We start from the raw sequence: 19,354 nt of genomic DNA on the forward strand, positions 1-19,354 counted from the left end.
CCCTCCACACACACACACTTTTGGCCACGAAAATCGATCAAGAATAAAATAAAATATTTAAAAAACGATTTTGGTGCATTCTCAAAATAAAATTGTCTAAATCCGAGGAGTTTTCAGTATTTGGTGGGGATTACTTTGACTGACCGTCCGACCAGATCCCCTAGTCGAAAATCCGTGGCGACGCCACTGCGTCTATATGTTTAGTTTGTTCTCCGGAGCAGATCTGCGAGCTGGCGCAACTCTGGGTTAAGGTCTCCACACACCTGGTCCATTCGGGATGCGACTTTCCGCTGAACCCGCTGAATAGTTCAGATCAGTTTGGTTTCAGACCGGGACACTCAACTTACATGCCCATCCTTCTGCTGCAGAACATGGTGCTTGAGGGCTTTGAGCAAAACATGATTTCTTGTGGCATATTTTTAGATTTAAAAAGGCTTTTGACACAGTAGACCACTCAATTTTATGCAACAAACTCAAAGCAAAAAAGGCTTTTGACACAGTAGACCACTCAATTTTATGCAACAAACTCAAAGCATATGGCATCACAGACAAACTCTTTTCAATTATTAGCTCCTTCTTAACAAACAGATATCAAAGTGTCAAATTCAACAATACCATGTCTGGCCTGCAAAGAATAGCAGTGGGCGTGCCCCAAGGCTCTATCCTTGGCCCACTCCTTTTTATTCTTTTTGTTAATGATTTCCCTAATATTTCTACCAAATTCAAACCTTTGCTTTATGCAGATGACACAACATTGGTATTTCAAGGAAAAAGCTATGCTGAATTGCAGTCTACATTAAATGAGGAAGTTCCCAAAATTTGCAAATGGCTCCATACAAATAAATTAGCTCTGAACACGGACAAAACTTCTTTCCAGATATACAGCAATCAGAAAGATAAAGCCACCATTAATATCCAAATGAATGGAATTACAATTAAAGAAACACAAACAGTGAAATACCTTGGTGTATTAATCGATAATGACCTCAAATGGAAAAGTCACATTAATTGCACTTCAAACATCATAAGCCGGAATATTGGTATAATTGGTCGCTCCAGGCATTTTCTAAACAGAAAGCATAGACTTCTTTTATATAACGCTTTGGTTCTACCATACCTTAACTACTGCTGTCTCCTTTGGGGTTACTCATCAAAAACGCATATGCTTAAACTAGTCACTCTTCAAAAAAAGATTACCAGAATTATTGATGACCAGCCCAGGCTAGCTCACAGTAGTCCAAATTTTGCCAAACTAAAGCTACTCAAACTAGAAGACATTGCCAAACAGCAAACCATATCACTCATGTATAATATAATCCATCTGAGATCACCATTACCCATCATTTCCCTCTTTCAGCCAACCCGACCCGGTAATAGAGAAAGCAGAAACACAAAACATTTTATGGAGCCATTTACAAGCAAATTATACCGCACCCAGACGTTAGCCTGGATTGGTCCGCGAATTTGGAACTCAATGATTGCAACGCATTTCCCATCCATTAAAGCTGAACCTGTATCAAAAAGAACAATAAAAGAAACATCGAAGCAGCTTATGATAGCTGAATACTAACTCCATAACAATTATAGGTCTATTGGGCTGTGGACAGGATGCTGTGAACGACTGTACGGAGGAATGAATGCACGCATACAGGGTAACCACGTAAGCTAAGTAACGTAGAAGCGGGCTCCGCCGGCCTGTGGCGGAGCCCTGCGTTGCCGAGCATTGGGCCCCCGCCCCTATGACCCATCCGGGCCAACCTGGGTACCGGTCCCACTTGAAAGGGACCGGTCGGCCGTCCGGGCGGGCGGGGCGCCGGCCTGTCGGGTCGGGTCGGCGCTCCCCTCGCCCGGGCGGTGGTTAGGGGGCACCCCCGGGAAAGATGATTTTCCGGGGGTGCGGGCGGGGGCTCGCGGCCCGCCTGGCCGTCAAACATTAAAACTTATTGTAGGTTAGTAGTTCTCTTGCCCGTCTTTCCTTCCCAGCTGTATTCCTTCTCCGTCTTTTTTCCTCTCTCGTTGATGTTACCTCTCATTTTCGTTATATTGCATTAATTTCTACTCCAACCACCTCGGAACTGGCCTCTGTGGGCTGTCTGACAACAAGCTCTGCTTAGTTGGACAGCTTTACAGAGGCTCAGTGAATGACCTCGCTTGAATTTGACCAGAAATGTTCCCTACGACCATCCACCATGTATGTATGACTGCTCCCTCTAATCCCTTCCTCCCACTAACAATACCCTGTGTAAGTGTGCATCAGTGGGTGTTCTTGGCGTATTTTAAAATAAAAAAAAAATAAAAAAAAACCTGCACAACGCGGAAATTATAGCAACGTGTTGCCGCTGGCCAGGCTTCGGCCACCGATCTGGATCTGGGGAGGTCAAATATCCCCGTGACCTTCGAACAGCGGAGAGTCGCGTGGTGTGCGGAGACCATTAGTACCGTGCTCTGGGCTCCCCGCTGATGACCCGACCTGACCTTGGTCGAGTTTGTGGCGCTCGATTCATTCTGCTCTGGTGTGGTGTACCGGGACGGTGCGGCTTGTGTGTGGTGAGTGCGGTGCGGTGAGTGTTCGAAAAACTGTTGTGTTGCATTGCATTTAACAATACGCGCACTGCAGGGGGGTTGCTTTCAACCCCCCTTTGGTTTTTCACAGATCACGAGAAAACGGCGGCGCGCAGCAAGGCCAAATTTTGTATACCTTTTCTCCCATATTCTGCGCACATTGTGTGAAAATGCTGACTCCAGATGACCTAAGGTCAGGTCACCAGGCCAGGTTAAGTGACGTCACCTCCGAAAAAGTTTGCACTTGCACCAAAGCTACAGCTGTTGAGCAATCGATATGAAACTTTTAAGATGTAGTAAGGGTGACACTGACCCGGTTTCCATGGGCACTTTGAGACATAGCGGATTACGGGAGGATTAGGGTTGTAATTCCGACCCGTACTCACGGAACCCATGTTTTTAAGTGGATTAGGGTTCGAATGCCTCCGTTTTATCGGCTGAGAATAAAAAAGTACCGGAAATTACGGAAAGCAAGCTGTAATCGCACTAATCCTTTATTTCACTGATCCGATCAGTGAAATAAAGGATTAGTGAGGGTTGAAATAAAGGTTAAAGGTTAAAGGAAATAAAGAAATAAAGGTTGAGTTACCAATACTTTGCACGCATCATTTCACACGGGACTTTGCACATGCCAAGTTGACTTGCCAAGTTGACGTCACTTTGCTGGATATTTCGCACTTGGCCTGACTTCGCACTTGGACTGGGAGCATAAACGCCCGTCCATTCGCAAACGGCCTAGGCCAACTGCAATAACGCACATGGACTAGTCTATTCGCAAACGGTCTAGTCCAAGTGCGTTATCGCACTTGGACTAGGCCATTCGCGAATGGACTAGCCTTCGCACTTGGCCCGCAACATATATAGTCTAGCACTGCATTGGGTGAATACTGAAATCATGAACAGAAGTCAGAAATTGTGCATATATCAGGCACACATAAAAATCCAGTTACGAAAACATCCCACATGAAGCCTGTCGGCATCCACCCACCTTCAGAGTGGTGAGCTGTCCAGTGGTGCGATCAATGTCGAAGAAGGACTCTGGCGAGCTGGGACTGGTGACCAGCGAGTACTCGACCTCAGCGTTCTCGCCTTTGTCCGCGTCAATCGCCTCCACCTGAACACACAGAGGGCAGAGGGATTGGTGACGGGGGCGAACGATCAGATGACACAGAGGCACAGGACACATGGATGGACTATTGTTACTGATGTTAGCAAATAGCCATTCCTTCTGCCAAACTCATTATAGCTTAGCTGATGCAGAGAACAGCAGAATTTTCGCGCTGGGCAAGAGCATGCATGCAACAGATAAAAGCATCCTTGTGTCTATTCATTCCTTCGTACGCTTTTTCATAATTAACAGAGAAAATCCACTGGTATGAAGTGCAACCCACCCCTGACAGGCAAAAGCCGTCAGAAGCAATCCCGGAACTATTTCAATTCCGGAGGGGAAGTGAGAGACCCCTCCCTCCTCCCCGGGGTGTCAGGAAGCTGAGCCGGGGATCGGACGCTCGCCTGCTGAGCTCTCCCCTATATCAGGAGAGTGGGGAGGCGGAAAGATACCTCAAGGGAGGGAGGGGAGCGTGTGTCATCATTGCCCAACTAATACACCCACTCCGACTCTGACAGGGGTTGCACATGGCTAGGAGCTGCCACCGACAACATAAATATGTTGTTCACGCGTTGATATTATCCATGAAAGCTAGACTAAAAATAGAAAAATGAACACAATCCTCGAATATGGGAAAAGTGTGGCAAGAAACACATACAACATTCATGGTTTTGAAGAATTGTGACCGAGTTGAGGCTTTTCAGCCAACAATAAACCGCAATGGCAATAGCCGCTACAATCGTACTACCTCGATCATAAAACTTCCTCGCTCTCTCATTAAATATTAATTTTCTTACATCAGCCTCAGCAGTCCTAATCTTAGAAGGGTGCATGCTGCACGCGAGTAATAAGAGGCAAAAAAAATCAAATTAGGGAGAACCGCGATAAACAGAGACCACTAGGTCCCCACCAACTCTCCCCAACCAAAACACACATCTACCTGCCTACTACGCAGCACCCCCCCCCCCCCCCCTCTTCCCCCCCACCGCGTCCCGCCAGCCACTCATACATCCAACATACATCAATTCCATCCCACTTTACCAACACCGCACTATAAAAATAGACCCAACTAACAAGAACACGGAGTAACCAAACACTAGACTAAATCACCACTAACCTGAGTGGTTTAACTCTATTTGATGCACCCTCATCCCGACTGGACAGCAAACTACTCGCGGTAACGACATGAAGCAAATTAACGACCCCGCCAGGTGAATTGAACAACACTCAAACAATCGTGCCAATCACCGTGTTGCCCGCGGACATCTGCCCCATAAACGCAGTGAATGCAGCCCAAATTCAGTGAGCGTTATCCACACAGCAGGCGCTGGCTGTCCATTGGCCGACGCGGCACTGACAGTGGCTGCCACCACGGCTGTCAGGTGCGGCAATTAATGACAGAACAATCCGACAATGTCCATGGACCATGAGTCCAGCAAGGTCATGGTACATGCGGTACGGCGCGGTGCGGTACGGCACGGGACGGGACGGGACGGTACGACATTGTACGGCACGACACCGTACGGGGCGTCCCGGCATGGCAAGGGACAGCACTGATACGGTCATACTGTATTGCTTACTTTACTAAGATCTGTTACCTATAAGATACGGTATGTCACGGTATATCAAGTAAAACTAAACACGATAGCATTCGATACGACACGCTAAGCTATATCGCGGTACCGATTCTCACCGATTCAATGCTACGATGTAGTCAATACGACTTGACAAGACGTAATATGATATTATATAACACGATACAAAATAGAACTGGTAACTCGGGCGTAATAACAGGGAGACTGGTATGTAAGGAGCGTAAGGGGAAGGAGTCACAGTAACTATTTCCAGCCGTCAGTATGACATGGCCTTAATCAGCTGATACAATCATACATCAGAATACAAAGGGCCCGGTGGCAATCCATGCAGTGGACTGGCCTGCAGGAGCCATGGACGGGGCAGCGCATTTATATTCCCCGGGTCTGATTCATAGCTCGACAGAGAGTGATGACACTATCGATTTTCGTAAGGTGTTTAAATACGTTTGCTGATTTGGTCATAACCAATGTGAAAAAAACGAAGCGAGCTTCTGATTGCTGCTCTGCTGCAAATGCATGAACACAGGGCTAGTCAGGCCTAATGGATATTGCTACTCAGATTCAACAACGTTGAAATCAAGGCAATGCTATCAAAACGCGACTCAGCACGTCCAACAAGCACACATCACTTACTCAATAATTTCATTCACGTAAATCCAATCAGTCAAATAGTTGGCTTGGAACATTGATGGTTTCAATCCTTTGCCATTCAGCATTAATGAACAAATATATGGCTCACCACCACCTATTGCAATGTCCATAATACTGATTGGTGCTCGGAGCTGGCCGACTGCCGGTTAATATACGACACCCCTCCGCAGCGTTTGATTAATTCAGCTTAGTCAATGCGCGGCCGTGGATCAGCGAGCGCTCGGCGAAGTCTGTCCGCTGCAGCAGGCGATTACTGAACACACCCCCGGGACGCACACGCACAGGGTCTACCTACTCGTGCAATGAGAGTCCCGCAGTCGGCGGTGTAGGTAAGATGAAAAGGTAAAGAAGTTGGCAGCGATTTCCCGGAACTGGAAAGGTCATGGCACTATCTTAGTCCTTTGAGATGACTTACTGGATTTGGTATGGCGCACGCTTAAATTTAAAGCTGCGTGGGTATCGTAAAAGTTCTTGAAAGTTTTCCCAAGATATAGCTTTGCCTTAATGAAATATTCCATGAACAGAGTCGAAATACGCACAACTATCGCATTAAGTGACGGAAATGTACCGATGATTTTCATACGTTCAGATCATTTGATGACAAGTAAAAGGAATCGGCTAAGCCACAGACTTCTCTATATATAGAGAAGTCTGTGGCTAGGCAGTTGATAATTGCATGCATTTAAAAGTAATATTGATTGATTGACGTCTTTATGAAACAAACACACAAACCATGGCAACAACAGGGATGTTCCACCAGTGAGGTCACGGTATGTCCACCAGTGACGTCATCACTCACCGTGAGCACCGGCGTACCGCTGGGCTTATTCTCCTCCACCTCGGGACGGTAGTTCTCGCAGTCGGGGAACATCGGACGATTGTTGTTGACATCTGCGAACACAGGAAAAAGTAACGCGCTGGAAATCGGTGCGGTTATGTGGGTTTGGTTAAATGGGGCGCTTTTATCAGCAAGCACATACAGGGTGGGCCAAAAAAAAGTGTGTCACTTTTCAGCAGTAATTTCTCGAAAGTGGTAAGAGATACGAAAAAGAAACTTTCACAACTTAAAGAAAATCGTTTGACAAATTATGTGATACCAATTTTATGGAAAAGTTTCAATCGAACTGACGTTGCATCATCGATTTAAAAAACGGGATCTGTGCGTCTCTTTATTTGCGCATGTGCTTGAAGTGGGCACCGCCAAGCTGAACGCGCTCCAGGAAGCTGACGCCCACCTCTCCGCGGTGTCTGCTGGCACTTCACGCACGTACTGCTCGACGCTGACACGCAGCTCCTCCAGGCTACCGGGCTTGTTGTGATAGACGCTGTCGCTGTCCTTGCAGGCTCCCCAAAACCAGAAGTCCAGCGGGTTGAGGTCAGGACTGTGAGGAGCCCACTGCTTTTCGCTTCCCTTGGAGATCACGCGGCAACCGAAGAGCTCTTGTAGCAGCTGCAGTGTCTCTCGGGCCTTGTGCGGTGGCGCTACATCTTGCATGAACAAAGCTTGTAGCGTGATCACCAAGGGAAGCGAAAAACAGTGGGCTCCTCACAGTCCTGACCTCAACCCGCTGGACTTCTGGTTTTGGGGAGCCTGCAAGGACAGCGACAGCGTCTATCACAACAAGCCCGGTAGCCTGGAGGAGCTGCGTGTCAGCGTCGATCAGTACGTGCGTGAAGTGCCAGCAGCCACCGCGGAGAGGTGGGCATCAGCTTCCTGGAGCGCGTTCAGATGGCCTTCAGCTTGGCGGTGCCCACTTCAAGCACATGTGCAAACATAAAAGACGCACATATCCCATTTTTTGAAATGGTGATGGCAACATCAGTTCGACTGAAACTTTTTCATAAAATGGGTATCATATAATTTGTCAAACGATTTTCATTAAGTTGTGAAAGTTTCGTTTTGGAATCTCTTACCACTTTCGAGAAATAGCCGCTGAAAAGTGACACACTTTTTTTGGCCCACCCTGTATGCCTAGTGCTTTAAGTGTCGTCGAAGACTGGTATAGCCAATTTGGCAGATCTTCCCTTGTAAACAATAAATTGACTTTTCCACAAGCGTGAAGCTCCAATGTCGAAATGCGAAAGTAGATAAAAGAAAATAAGTTTAGAAAATTGTTTGCGTAAGTTCAAAACATTCATTAGCTTAGGAAAAGAAAGTGCTATCAGATTTTTCTTTATTCTGAACCAGTTATTCGATCTCCCCTGACAACATTTTCCGGGAATAGTACCTTCTTTTCATGACATCCTTACCATACAACTTGCACACAAATCAATCTGAACCGCCGGCAGGTTAGCCCCTACTGAATGACAATCAATAGCATCCAATCAGAGCCTGTATCAGAGCGTAGTTGTGCGCTATAGCCGTCCTGTTCCCGGGGACCCAATCATTCTGCATCAACCACTGTCGCACGTGTGTCTAACTCGCCGCTGCCAGCCACGGTCCTGGCCTACCCTGCACTCGGCACATATAAGTTAAAGGAAATAGTTCACTTTTTAACATGGGTTTTGAACTGGAATAGCAGTTCCGTAGCTTGGGCTGAGACGAGCATAAATCAGGAGCTTTTACAGCCCAACGATCACCCTAGGCAAAGATATTCTATTTCTCGTCCCGAAAAAGGTGTCTTGCGTTGAGGATGTGTGCCTTGCATATATTTCCATCCAGTATGAAAAGAGCATGGGTCCCGAAAATTCTTCAGAAACTAGAGAAATTATCTACGAGAACTCTAGAGAAATTCTCGTACTGATCAATTAGGACATTCAGGGGAACATTATCAGATCGAGCAGATCGCCCAAATGCCGGTGGCTGCGATAATTTCTCTGTCTCTGAAGAATTTTCGGGACCCATGCTCTTTTCATACTGGATCGCGTGTGCCTTACAGAAACTGAAAAGTTCTTCCTATATCAAAATATAGAAAAAAAATCTTTTGTTATAAAAAGGTTTTATTTTCTTTGCTGATTATTTTGAACATAAAAAAAAATAAACCGTTGCAAAAAAAATAATTTCGTGAAAGTGAACTATTTCCTTTAATCAACACGGCACAGTTCTTCCCCGTCCACGTGCAACATCAGCTTTTATATCTTCTGTCGTAAAGACAAGATGCGCTATTAGCTGCGCTCTATAGTAACTCTACCGGGAGCTGGCCCGCCTCTTTCTTATTCCGCTGCTCTCTCAAAGAGCCGACTGACATTAGCTCAGTCATATCTGCGTCCCAAGCTCGGTCGGATCATACGCGTCCAAAGCTGAGTCGGGAAGCAGGGGCCACTGACGCTGGGCAAAAGTCCCGCGGGCACAAACCCTCATCAGAGCGACAGCTGCCCCCGCGGAGGACCAGTGGAAACGACACAAAGGATAGCAACAGCTGAGCCATAAGTGCGCGGTCTCTCTAGCTAGCGCCAGTGGATGGAAGAAAATGACTTAAACCCAAAGCCGAGATGGGAGAATTCTTTCGCAAATTTCACCTGAGACCCACGATGAGGATTTAGTTAGCAGCGCGACTACGATTCACCATTCTCTACCTCGTTTTCCCTAGCAAACACAAAATACTAATATTGAATATCTACCATAGAACTAATCGAAGGACGTCTATCTTTCGACGAGTCCTATTGATCTAGCCTGATAGGATATTGAACATCTTCAAACACCGGCTGCTCTTTTCGCACTACCACTGTTTCCCCTGTCCACAATGAAGCCATCATCTATGATGCCGCCGCTGCCGCCGAGCGAGCGACATGCCAACGTCAGCTGTCTTATTTGGTGGTGAGGAGGGTTAGTGGATTTGTTGGCGATGGCCCGCTGCTACTACAGTGGCTATACCATCACAACAGCGCAGTTGTGGACAATGGGCGGTGGGCGGTAGGCGGTGGACGTTGGAAGGTGGATGGTGGACGGTGGACAGTGAACGGTGGATGACGGGCGGTAGACGGTGGACGGCGGTCGACGAACGGTGGACGTTGGGCCGCTGACGGCGGGCAGAGGTCGGATAGCGGACACAGACCACGGACTATGTGCAATGCAAAGCTGGGGACGGGTATAGTATCCCTAGTGGAACATCCCAGATTATCTCTCCTGTGAAAGGATGCGACTGAGCCGGCTGGACCAGAGCGGATCAGCTGGATCAGGTGGATCAACAGGATCACCGGTATCCAGATGGAACCAGGACCAAAACCAGCCAGCGTGACAGCGGAATGGGTGCGTGAAAATCCGGCGAGGGGGATCACAGGAGGGTCATCAGCGGCGGGATCCCCAGCGGAGGGGAAACCCGGGGAAAGACCGCGCTGGGAGGCAGAAGATAATACCCCCGGATCAACGCTCAAAGGGGTGTAAGTTGAGACACCGCCACCCAAAAGACAGGACGAAATAAGCCCGGTATCGAGCGTTCAGGGAGAGAGGATTCCTCTGTCGGATGCAGACTTCGCTTACAAAATTAATGAGGCTGCCATTTGTAAAATGGAAAATAGAAACTTCTTTAGCAGCTGCTGAAACCAGTGTTGAGTGATAAATATTGCTCGTTTCGCACAATATGACTGCATAAAAAAGGAACAATATCTGCAATGGCGCCGGGCAGGGGACCAATCATAATTTGTTGCTGCGACCTGACCTTTCTATTGGACCGCGTAATCTAATTTCACCGAAGAATTATGTGACTTCAGTCCGGCATGACCCGAAATTGGAACATTACCGAAGATCCCCGAATAATGCACAAAAGGAAAAGGGCGTAATCATATGGAAAGAGCTTAGAAGATAAAACCAAACTAAATGAAACGGTTACACGAATACTACAAATATTGTACAGTGTTAACTGCTTTACCTAGAATGTCCAAATCTGATATTTCAAAGAGGATTTCATCTGTACAGGTACTAAGGGCTCATCACCGAACATACATCACATGTACATACCCTTGCAATCCTTACGCAATGTAAACAGACTACCTAATCATTAGGTTGCCGCTCTCCCGCCACTCACCTATAATGTGCACGTGCACAGCTGCCGTGTCGTTCTGGTTGTGCGTGTCACGTGCGATGACCAGGAACGAGTAGTCCTCCTCGGTGAACTGAAACGGCCTCGTCACCAGGCGGATGACGCCCGTCTGGCGGTTGATGGTGAACTGAAACACATCGAGGGGAGCCCTGGTGAACTGAAGTATCAAACATGGTGAACTGAAACACATCGAGGGGAGCCCTGGTGAACTGAAGTACCAAACATTTTAGCGAATACAGTGCGATACGCCGCAATTTCACATTGTGTGGTGTCTGCTGAGATAAAACACACTCCGGGCATGAGTGAACTGGAATACAAACCAAGAACTTTGGCGAATTGAAACAAACTACGGACGGTATACACAATTGGTCATAGAAGATAGCTGCTCAGCTTAGCTGTTAGTATTTACGTTCCAATCCAAGACGTTTTGATTTCTGAACTGATATGCATATGCAAACACGTCACACCAGCCTTCCTAACGAACGTTCCATCCAATTATTCTGTAACAACGGCACTCAAAATGCGCTGTCCGTCACCCAATTCCAAGGCAGGCATGCCTCCGCGTACCATCTCCCTCTGGGACGGAGGACACACGGCGGGACAGGGGCGGCGGAGTGGGCGTATGTTGGGACAGGGGGAGGGGAGGCGGGCGCCAGACCAGGCCCAGTCCGGTCCCAATTAAGTACGACTCGCCTGGGACTGCCGACGTCCCCGAACAATCGCGATATCACCTCGATACACGTCTGTCTGGCCGTCTGCTCGACACGTCTGCATCTGTCTATTGGCAAGGGCGGACCGGCGCCGGAAAACACCCCAGGGCGTCTACCGTCCAGCGTCCACCACACCCTCGCCCGGCGCTCACTGAAAGAAGTTGGCCTGTCCGACCCTGTTTTCGACAGGCCAGGTGCGGCCGGGTCGCGTGGCTCACGCTCGAAAACATTCCTGAGTTAAACGTGGCGGAAGATAAAAACGACCAAGTAAATAACGGTATTTTCCCATTAGCCTATCGGCGGGAAAATGAATTCCTCCGGTAGGACCAAACGGTAAACTAGCCGCGTCCTTCGTATATCTAACATAAACGGCCCAAGTGGCATTCAGGTATCCACCAAACATCGACGCTAAAGCATAAACAAACGGTACCGGGCGCGCTAAACGGTCGTTTCTGAAGAACCAATAACGACAGGACAGCGCCTTCCGCAAGGTCAAAAACGGAAAGGCGAATACAGCGCTTCGCTGTCGCATTTGTTAAGCTGTACTTCACGCCTTCACCTTTGCAATCGTCCACCTATCGGCTCTGTCAGCACAATGTGACAGCACTGCCAGCACTGTCAAAGTGACAGCAATTTCACTATAGTATACCCGATGGGAGGCGATTTTATTATGTATTTTGACTCGCTCTATGACGTCTATGTCGGTATAGCATATATATAGCAATTACGACACATGAACTATGCGGCATTTGTCAACGGAATAATGAGGATAACAGACCTACTCGTATATGCAATTGCACAGCCCAAAAGAAAAAGCTGTTAAGCCACTAAGAAGACAGTGAGCAGAGGTCTTCAGAAAGACAATTTAGCAATGCATTGCCATCCATCTACTTTTAAGTCATTCTACAGAATACCATTCTGACTTTCAGCGACAATAGATTGACGATGTTATCGAATCAGCCGAAACTCTCAGTCCTTTTATTCCTCCTGATGGCATAGGTAACTTTTTTCAAACAGAGAACTAGAGGTCGTCTGCGTTGGCGAGTCGCTGATAGAATGGATCTGATTATATAGGCCGTAGAGTGCAGCCATTAGCGGAGGCATTAGCGATCGACGCCGGCCGCAGTGGGCTAAAATCTGCCGCGGGCATCGGGCGCCGGGTCAATCAGGTCGGTCGGCTGACGGTGGCTCTCAAACATCTGCATAATGGTACTGCTGCAGACATTTCGACAGGAGGATTTAGACAAAGGTCGCCGGAATCGCAAGAGTAGATGACATTACTAGCATTGTAATACAAAGGATCATCATAGCGGATTGATGTAGAATCCAAAAGTCATTCACCCACTTCCCCACCTCAGCCCACCCTTCCTTATCGCCATGAAGTGAAAATGGCATTATAAACATTGCCTTGACTGCAATAAAACATATACAGGGTGATCCAAAAAAAAATGGAACCCCTAACTTAAAATGTCTATAAGTCCGAAAATATTCACTTTATTGACAAATTGCGAACACCATTAGAAAGAGCATTATATCCTCTAAACATATCACGTAAAATTGGTGCATGTATGTTGTAAAGCATTGGCACACTATTAGCTTTTGGAATGAGCGTCAGAAAACTGAGTGAAACGAAATCGCCAAATGTTAACAATGCGCTGAAATCCGTTAGCACTCTATCTCTTGTCTTTTTGCGAATATCACCACATCCAAATTCAATTTTATTACATAAAAGTTTACACAGAAGCACACAGTAGAACAGATACACGCGTCCTAGCTTCCGCTGTTCATCCCAGCATGTGCTCAACGCGAGCTCCGTGGGCCGTCACGCAGGCCTGCAGTTGCTTGGGGACAGCTCCGAATGCGCGGACCAGCAGTCTCTGGGACAACTGGTCCCAGTAGGCCGTCAGCCTTTCCTTTCTTTACAATAGCACGTGAATGAGCTATTTTTATTCATGAACCTCCAACAAGCGACATGGTCAGAACAGCAAACCGTCAATCACTGATTTGCGCATAATGTTCAAAACTGTTTCACTGAGTTTCGTGACACAAATTTTGTAGGCATATGTCTAGGGCAATATTTATGACAATAATTAAGTTGAATCAACTTGGTTTTATAGAGAATTGAACGCTCTTTCTAATGGTGTTTGCAATTTGTCAATATAGTGAAAATTTTCTGACTTACAGACATTTTAAGTTAGGGGTTCCATTTTTTTTTTTTTTTGATCACCCTGTACATCAATCCACGAGCGTGCGTGGAGATGCTACAGCGTTGTGGCTCTACCACCACTCCTCGCCTGGCGTTCTCCCCTTCTCTCTCCGTCTTCCTCTCTGCTCCACACGAGGTCTGTTACCTTGCCGGCGGCGCGGCAGAGCTATATTATCACGGACGCCCTAATTGCACCTAAACACTGTCATTGTGGACGGTTTGTGGCCCGGCCGCCACCCGGGGCTGGCCCAGCGATGGACAAAGATGGGTCCACTGACACGCAACAGAGAGGGTCATGAGAGGCCGATCCAGACCAGACGGAGATACATCAGCGCGCTTTGGTCCTCACCGACACCAAGTAACTAGTATGGCCATGCAACTATGGGGAGAGTTATGTGCAAGTAATTTACATTAATTCAAAAATAGCTTCCCTTAAATATTAAAATATGTATCTATAGCAACAATCATAACAGTGACCTGTCGTAATTCTCCATATCCGTATCATATCTCCATTGGAATAATACAGATAGCGCGGCACGTCATAGCAAACGACACCTACTTCTCTTCACGGATCCTGAAAGCATGATCGAGTATCATTGATTTCGCGAGTCTGGTGTGCTCCCAGCGCCTCTCTTCTGTGAGCTAAGGACGGCCGTTTGCGCGGGCCTGGACAACAAACAGAACAGCTCTGGTGTCGGTCTGATTCATGACCTTCAAACAGCCTGAGGCGGCGTTCTGGAGGCCGCTACGACCGGTCACTACGAGCGCTTGTCTGGACGGAATGGCCCCCGTAAATTCCGGCGTAAATTGAACTGAAGACTTGAGCCGCGTACCATACGGTGCGAGCACGACGTGAGGAATGGGACTGACGCCAATCAGAGGGTCATTGAGTGGTCAGGGGGCGGTGGTCAGTGTCAGTGGTTTCTGGTCGGTGGTCAGTAGTGAACGGTCAGTGGTCAGTATTCAGTGGTCAGTGGTCAGTGGTCAGTGGACAGGGGCCTATGGTCAACAGTCAGAGTCCAATATCAGTTGTCAGTGGTCATTCACAATGGCTGGAGGGCAGTGACAAGCTGTCCGTCGCCATTTATCTTTGATGGTTAGATCAATGATGAAAAATGTGACTATACGTGCCGAGAGTACGTTGCCTATCGACTGACAAGCATTTGCTTTCAATTGGTCATGAAGCCTGTGAGTTAGCGTTTACAGGGACACTATTTGCCAATTACTGATTGCAAATTTCACCAAAATCTGATAGCGGAAGCCAAAATGTCAACATAAATGTCAACAACGTCCGGTAAAATACAGCATGTTGACATTTTTTCCTAAGCACACCAAGTGTCATTTCCCTACAAATGTCATCGCTGACTAGGAACTTGCATGGCAAAGGTTGGTTCTAATTTATAAGACGCAACCGCTGAAACTGTAAGCAGTGTCCTTTAAAAGTCCCCTTGATTATTAAGGCAGCTCATTTAAGCTTCGTCAGTTGCATCTATTGTGAACTTTCCACAAACAACTTAAGAATACAGGCAAAATCTAGGCATACACTACAGCCCACCTTGCATGTGTAAGTTAACCTTTCATTGAATCCACCCCCCCCCCCCTGAACTCCTGAACCCAGTATCATGGCGGTAAAAAAACCGTTGGCTGTATCACAGCTCTACTGATCTAATGTCGGCCGGTATAAAAAACCTATAGATAACCTAACATAACGCTTCATATCATAACAGATCCCCATATCAACACCTATAGATAACCTAACATAACGCCCGGTATCATAACGCTTCATATCCCCCGTCTGCGGTATCACGCTGTTTAAAATCTCCGTCGCCTGTATCACGGCAGAATAATCCCTCTGAGCCCTGTCGCTCGGTATCACAGCTTTACAGATCCCCTACGGCGTGTGCCGAGTAACAATCTGTAAAAGTTGGCCCTCGCTACAGTCCCCCGAGGCCAACTGCTCACGGAATTCGTTCACAAGTCAGATCCCTAATTACCAGAGTCCCGGGCAGCGCCCAGCCCGTCCGCACAACTTCTCCGGCCACCTAACCCCATCCGGTGCTCTGTCTCTTCCACCCTCTCCCCTCTCCTCTCCCTCTCCCATGCTCTCCAGTCTCCCGTGCTCACTAACTCACCATTTCGAACTCCTCAACGTCCGGCGCGCCCGGCTCCGGTCGGATGAAGTAGCTGATGACGTCAGTATCGCGATCCTGCGCCGCCACTGCGCGCACCAGTGAGCCTGGGGGCAGGGCAGGTCAGGTTAGGTCAGGTTAGGTCACAACAGGAACATAAACCACAGCGCGCACCAGTAAGCCTAAGGAGACAGGTCAGGCCAGGGTTCTACGCCACTGGGCGCACCACGTGCCTGGGGCAGGTTAGGTCAGGTCAGGGCAATACACTAATGCTCAGTGCTCACACCAGCGATGCCATGTCGAGGAAGAAAAGACTAGTGAAAATAAAGGGCACATACCTACCTTACACAATTACTCATGCCAGTGAGCCTCTTAGAGTAGAGCCATGTCATCAAATAAGGTCAAAACGAGTCAGGTAACGGGAGGGGAATGACCTCTAGTGACGTCTTTTCCAGGTAACGCCAAAGCCATGTTATAGTAAGTAACATGATAATCTGTACTCGCTGGTAATCGCAGAGCACTTCAGACTTTCATTGATATTGATCACTCACATCAACTCAGGAAAGGTCGGGCCTTGCTCATTCTGGAAAGATCACTTATCACGCCAAATGCACAGCGATTTATCGGCGAATTCAACTAAGTTCAGACTGAGGCTCGTGGCATTTCCAGAGAGAAGGTCAGGAGAGTGACCTACTAGAGTCGTGGGAAATACATTTGTATTAAAATGGGCTCGGTCATGAAGCCAACAACTGTAATGTGTTCATTTGAGTTCAGAAATTTGTTACAATCATACGAGAATAGATTTGCACAATGCATTTCTACACTAATACACTAAAAAATGTACCTACATGAATAAAATGTTCAAACAAATCGATGCTGTCGTTTTAGCACCTTTGAGGACTTTCACGGCACCGCTAACAGATCGAGTCCAAAGAGTGGACTGCCGTCACTCCCCTTCGAGGCGGGTCCATTCTCCTCGCCAGCGGGCCGCGGCCGTTCTGAATCTGAACCGTTCATCACTGCCGGCCTGGCCGCTGTCGGGACCGCTTTCGCGATTGGACACAGGCACGCTAGCGAGAATGCGACAAAAGTTTTATGATAAGGGTGCCGCCTAGAGGCCAGCGTCCAATAGCGGTTTAACTCTGACAGTTGCTTTTATTGTTAGAACGATGGCCATGCCGTTTGCGGGTCGTATGCTTTGTTCGAAGGGCAGGCCAAATGACGCTTCGCTCATCTTCATGAGAAGTGGGTACGATAAGTCAGGGCGAGACACATTATCTGGACAGTGGCACTCGGAAATGAATCAAACGCGACGCTAAAACTGTAAACAAATGGTTGGACACGATTAATATTACAGAAATATCGCCCTGTCCGGCAGCTAAGGTGGCGGCAACATGACACAGGGGAATTAATGATGGTTCAGTGCGAAGGAATTGTGTTTGCCAGGGATCTTAATGTGTTTGAACCTAATTAGGACCAACAAAGCAGGCAATGGGCACTGAAGCCACCCGTGGTAAACCGACAATGAACAGCATTGGACATTGAGCAGCTTAAAGGTAGTGTGCCAGCTTTCTTGGACCGTATGGAGTTAATGGCCCAGATAAGGAGAACCGGATTTTTAGAACTTATCCATACCTTCAAAACTCATGGAAACGTCTTAAATTCTTCAAATTTTGAGTACCCCAGTGCGAAATTCGCCCCGACGGGTTGTCGGTCGTACCCCAACCACATTTCACATCACTATGAACAATAAATGCACACACTGAAATCGCTATTACCGATATGCTCATCCAATCAAGTTTCGATAAACCCGTTCATCATCATCTCCTGCGGTTTCGAACACGCCTGTTAGGTGGCTTCTGATGCTCGTCGAGGTCGGAATTTCCAAATACGCGTGGTGCGTCGGGCCGCGCGCTCTGACTTCGGCCAATAAAAATGCGTCAGCTGATCATTGTCATTTCTGCCACTTGCGTGTGGTGAAATGGGGTCATAACTTATAAGACGGCTTTTTCATATCAATTATTTTACATAAAATCATATTTCTCATGATTTTAATCATATCTCTCCTCGTATCTCAGTGATACGAGGAGGTGGAGTTGCTATCATCTACCGTGACTCAATAAAAATTTCGCTTTTGAAAATTCATAATACCGATCCGGTAACCGACGCACTCTGGCTGTCTGCCACCAGTCACGGTCCACAGTGATGCAAATGGGGTTCACGAGTGGCCATAAATACCCAAAAGTCAAGTTTACCAAATCGAGTTAATTGCGATATGGCCGAGTAGACAAATGTTTGGGGCACCTGAAATCACATGGTTTTCATGTTTTTGTCAAAACCGGCCTCGTGTATAATCGTCAGAAGTCGTGACATTTTCTAGGTCGTAAAATGACGGTCAGACACTCGCAAGTTCGAACGCCGCTGGTTTGCGTTCATTTCGTATAAATTGAAAAAATGATGCATGGGAATGATCCCCAAAGCCTTCTGCTTCTAATGCCGGGTCACAAAAAGCCGTATCTCATTCGCTTTGGCGGTAATCTGACTATTTATCATCATGTTGCAATCGCAGCTTTTTTCTAAGAAAAAAATGCTTTCGTTTCACCTACAGCACTTAACACAGTGTGTGCCCGTTAGTCCATCATACCATAGCCTTCCCTGATCATTTCTGAGTCGCATCGTGAAAGAATTAAGGCGCTAGCACAGGGCTGACCGGCGCTACAGAGGTTTTTGTCCGGGCGGTCGGGTGCCGCAGTGGGCGCGCAGTGGGCGGGTGGGTGCCGCCGCGCGGCGTTCGGGAGGCGCGGCGACGCGGTCGCCCGGGCCGCCCGCTGCGCCGCGGCACCCGACCGTGCCGGACGAAAACTTCTGTAGCGCCGGTCAGCCCTGTGCTAGCGCCTTAATTCTTTCACTATGCTGTGGACGTGTGGTATTGGAATTTGCATCTCGCTTGTGTGCTCGGGTGGCCGGCCGCGAGCTGGCGGCGCCTCGGCTCGCCGGGCGGCCGGCCTGCCCTGGGGCGGTGCGGGCCGCTCGGCGGGTCGGGCGGCGGGCGGCGCGGGGAGTCGGTTGCGGGGCTCGGTGGAAGGTGGACGGTGAATACAGGCGTGGAACGGCTACATGTTTTGACGGTGAATGAAGACGGCGAACGGCTACATATTTTGGGGGCTCGTCTAAAAGCCTAGCAAGTTCACATGAAGTACGTGCCTGTGATTCCGCGCTGTGATTCCACGCTGTGATTCGGTGTTGAGATTCAGCGTTGTGAGTCTGCGTTGCGAGTCTGGGCTGGAGTCGCTGCGTCGCGAGTCGAGAGTCGGTGTCCAGCAAGCCAGCAAGTTGACGCCTAGCAAGCCAGCAAGTCGGCGCCCAGCAAGTACTCGCGCTCACGTACTGAGCTCTACATTATCCGCGCCACGT

The 19,354-nt window shown here is 48.0% G+C and overlaps 1 protein-coding gene across 1 annotated transcript in view; it reads right to left on the reverse strand.

Annotated features, from left to right (window-relative positions):
* Window positions 1–19,354, reverse strand: part of LOC122373177 (DE-cadherin-like) — a gene marked incomplete at its 3' end in the record, with an annotated part of 158,113 nt that overhangs the window by 43,824 nt on the left and 94,935 nt on the right. The window contains exons 5-8 of the mRNA XM_043351012.1: window positions 15,944–16,047; window positions 10,881–11,022; window positions 6,716–6,807; window positions 3,551–3,676 (exon numbers count right to left, since the gene is read on the reverse strand). Of these exons, the coding sequence (XP_043206947.1) occupies window positions 3,551–3,676; window positions 6,716–6,807; window positions 10,881–11,022; window positions 15,944–16,047 (464 nt within the window). The remainder of the gene's footprint in view (window positions 1–3,550; window positions 3,677–6,715; window positions 6,808–10,880; window positions 11,023–15,943; window positions 16,048–19,354) is intronic.

This window comes from Amphibalanus amphitrite, unplaced genomic scaffold (genome assembly GCF_019059575.1).
Source record: "Amphibalanus amphitrite isolate SeventyFive unplaced genomic scaffold, NRLGWU_Aamphi_draft 001455F_arrow, whole genome shotgun sequence".
Taxonomy (NCBI): Eukaryota; Metazoa; Arthropoda; class Thecostraca; order Balanomorpha; family Balanidae; genus Amphibalanus; species Amphibalanus amphitrite.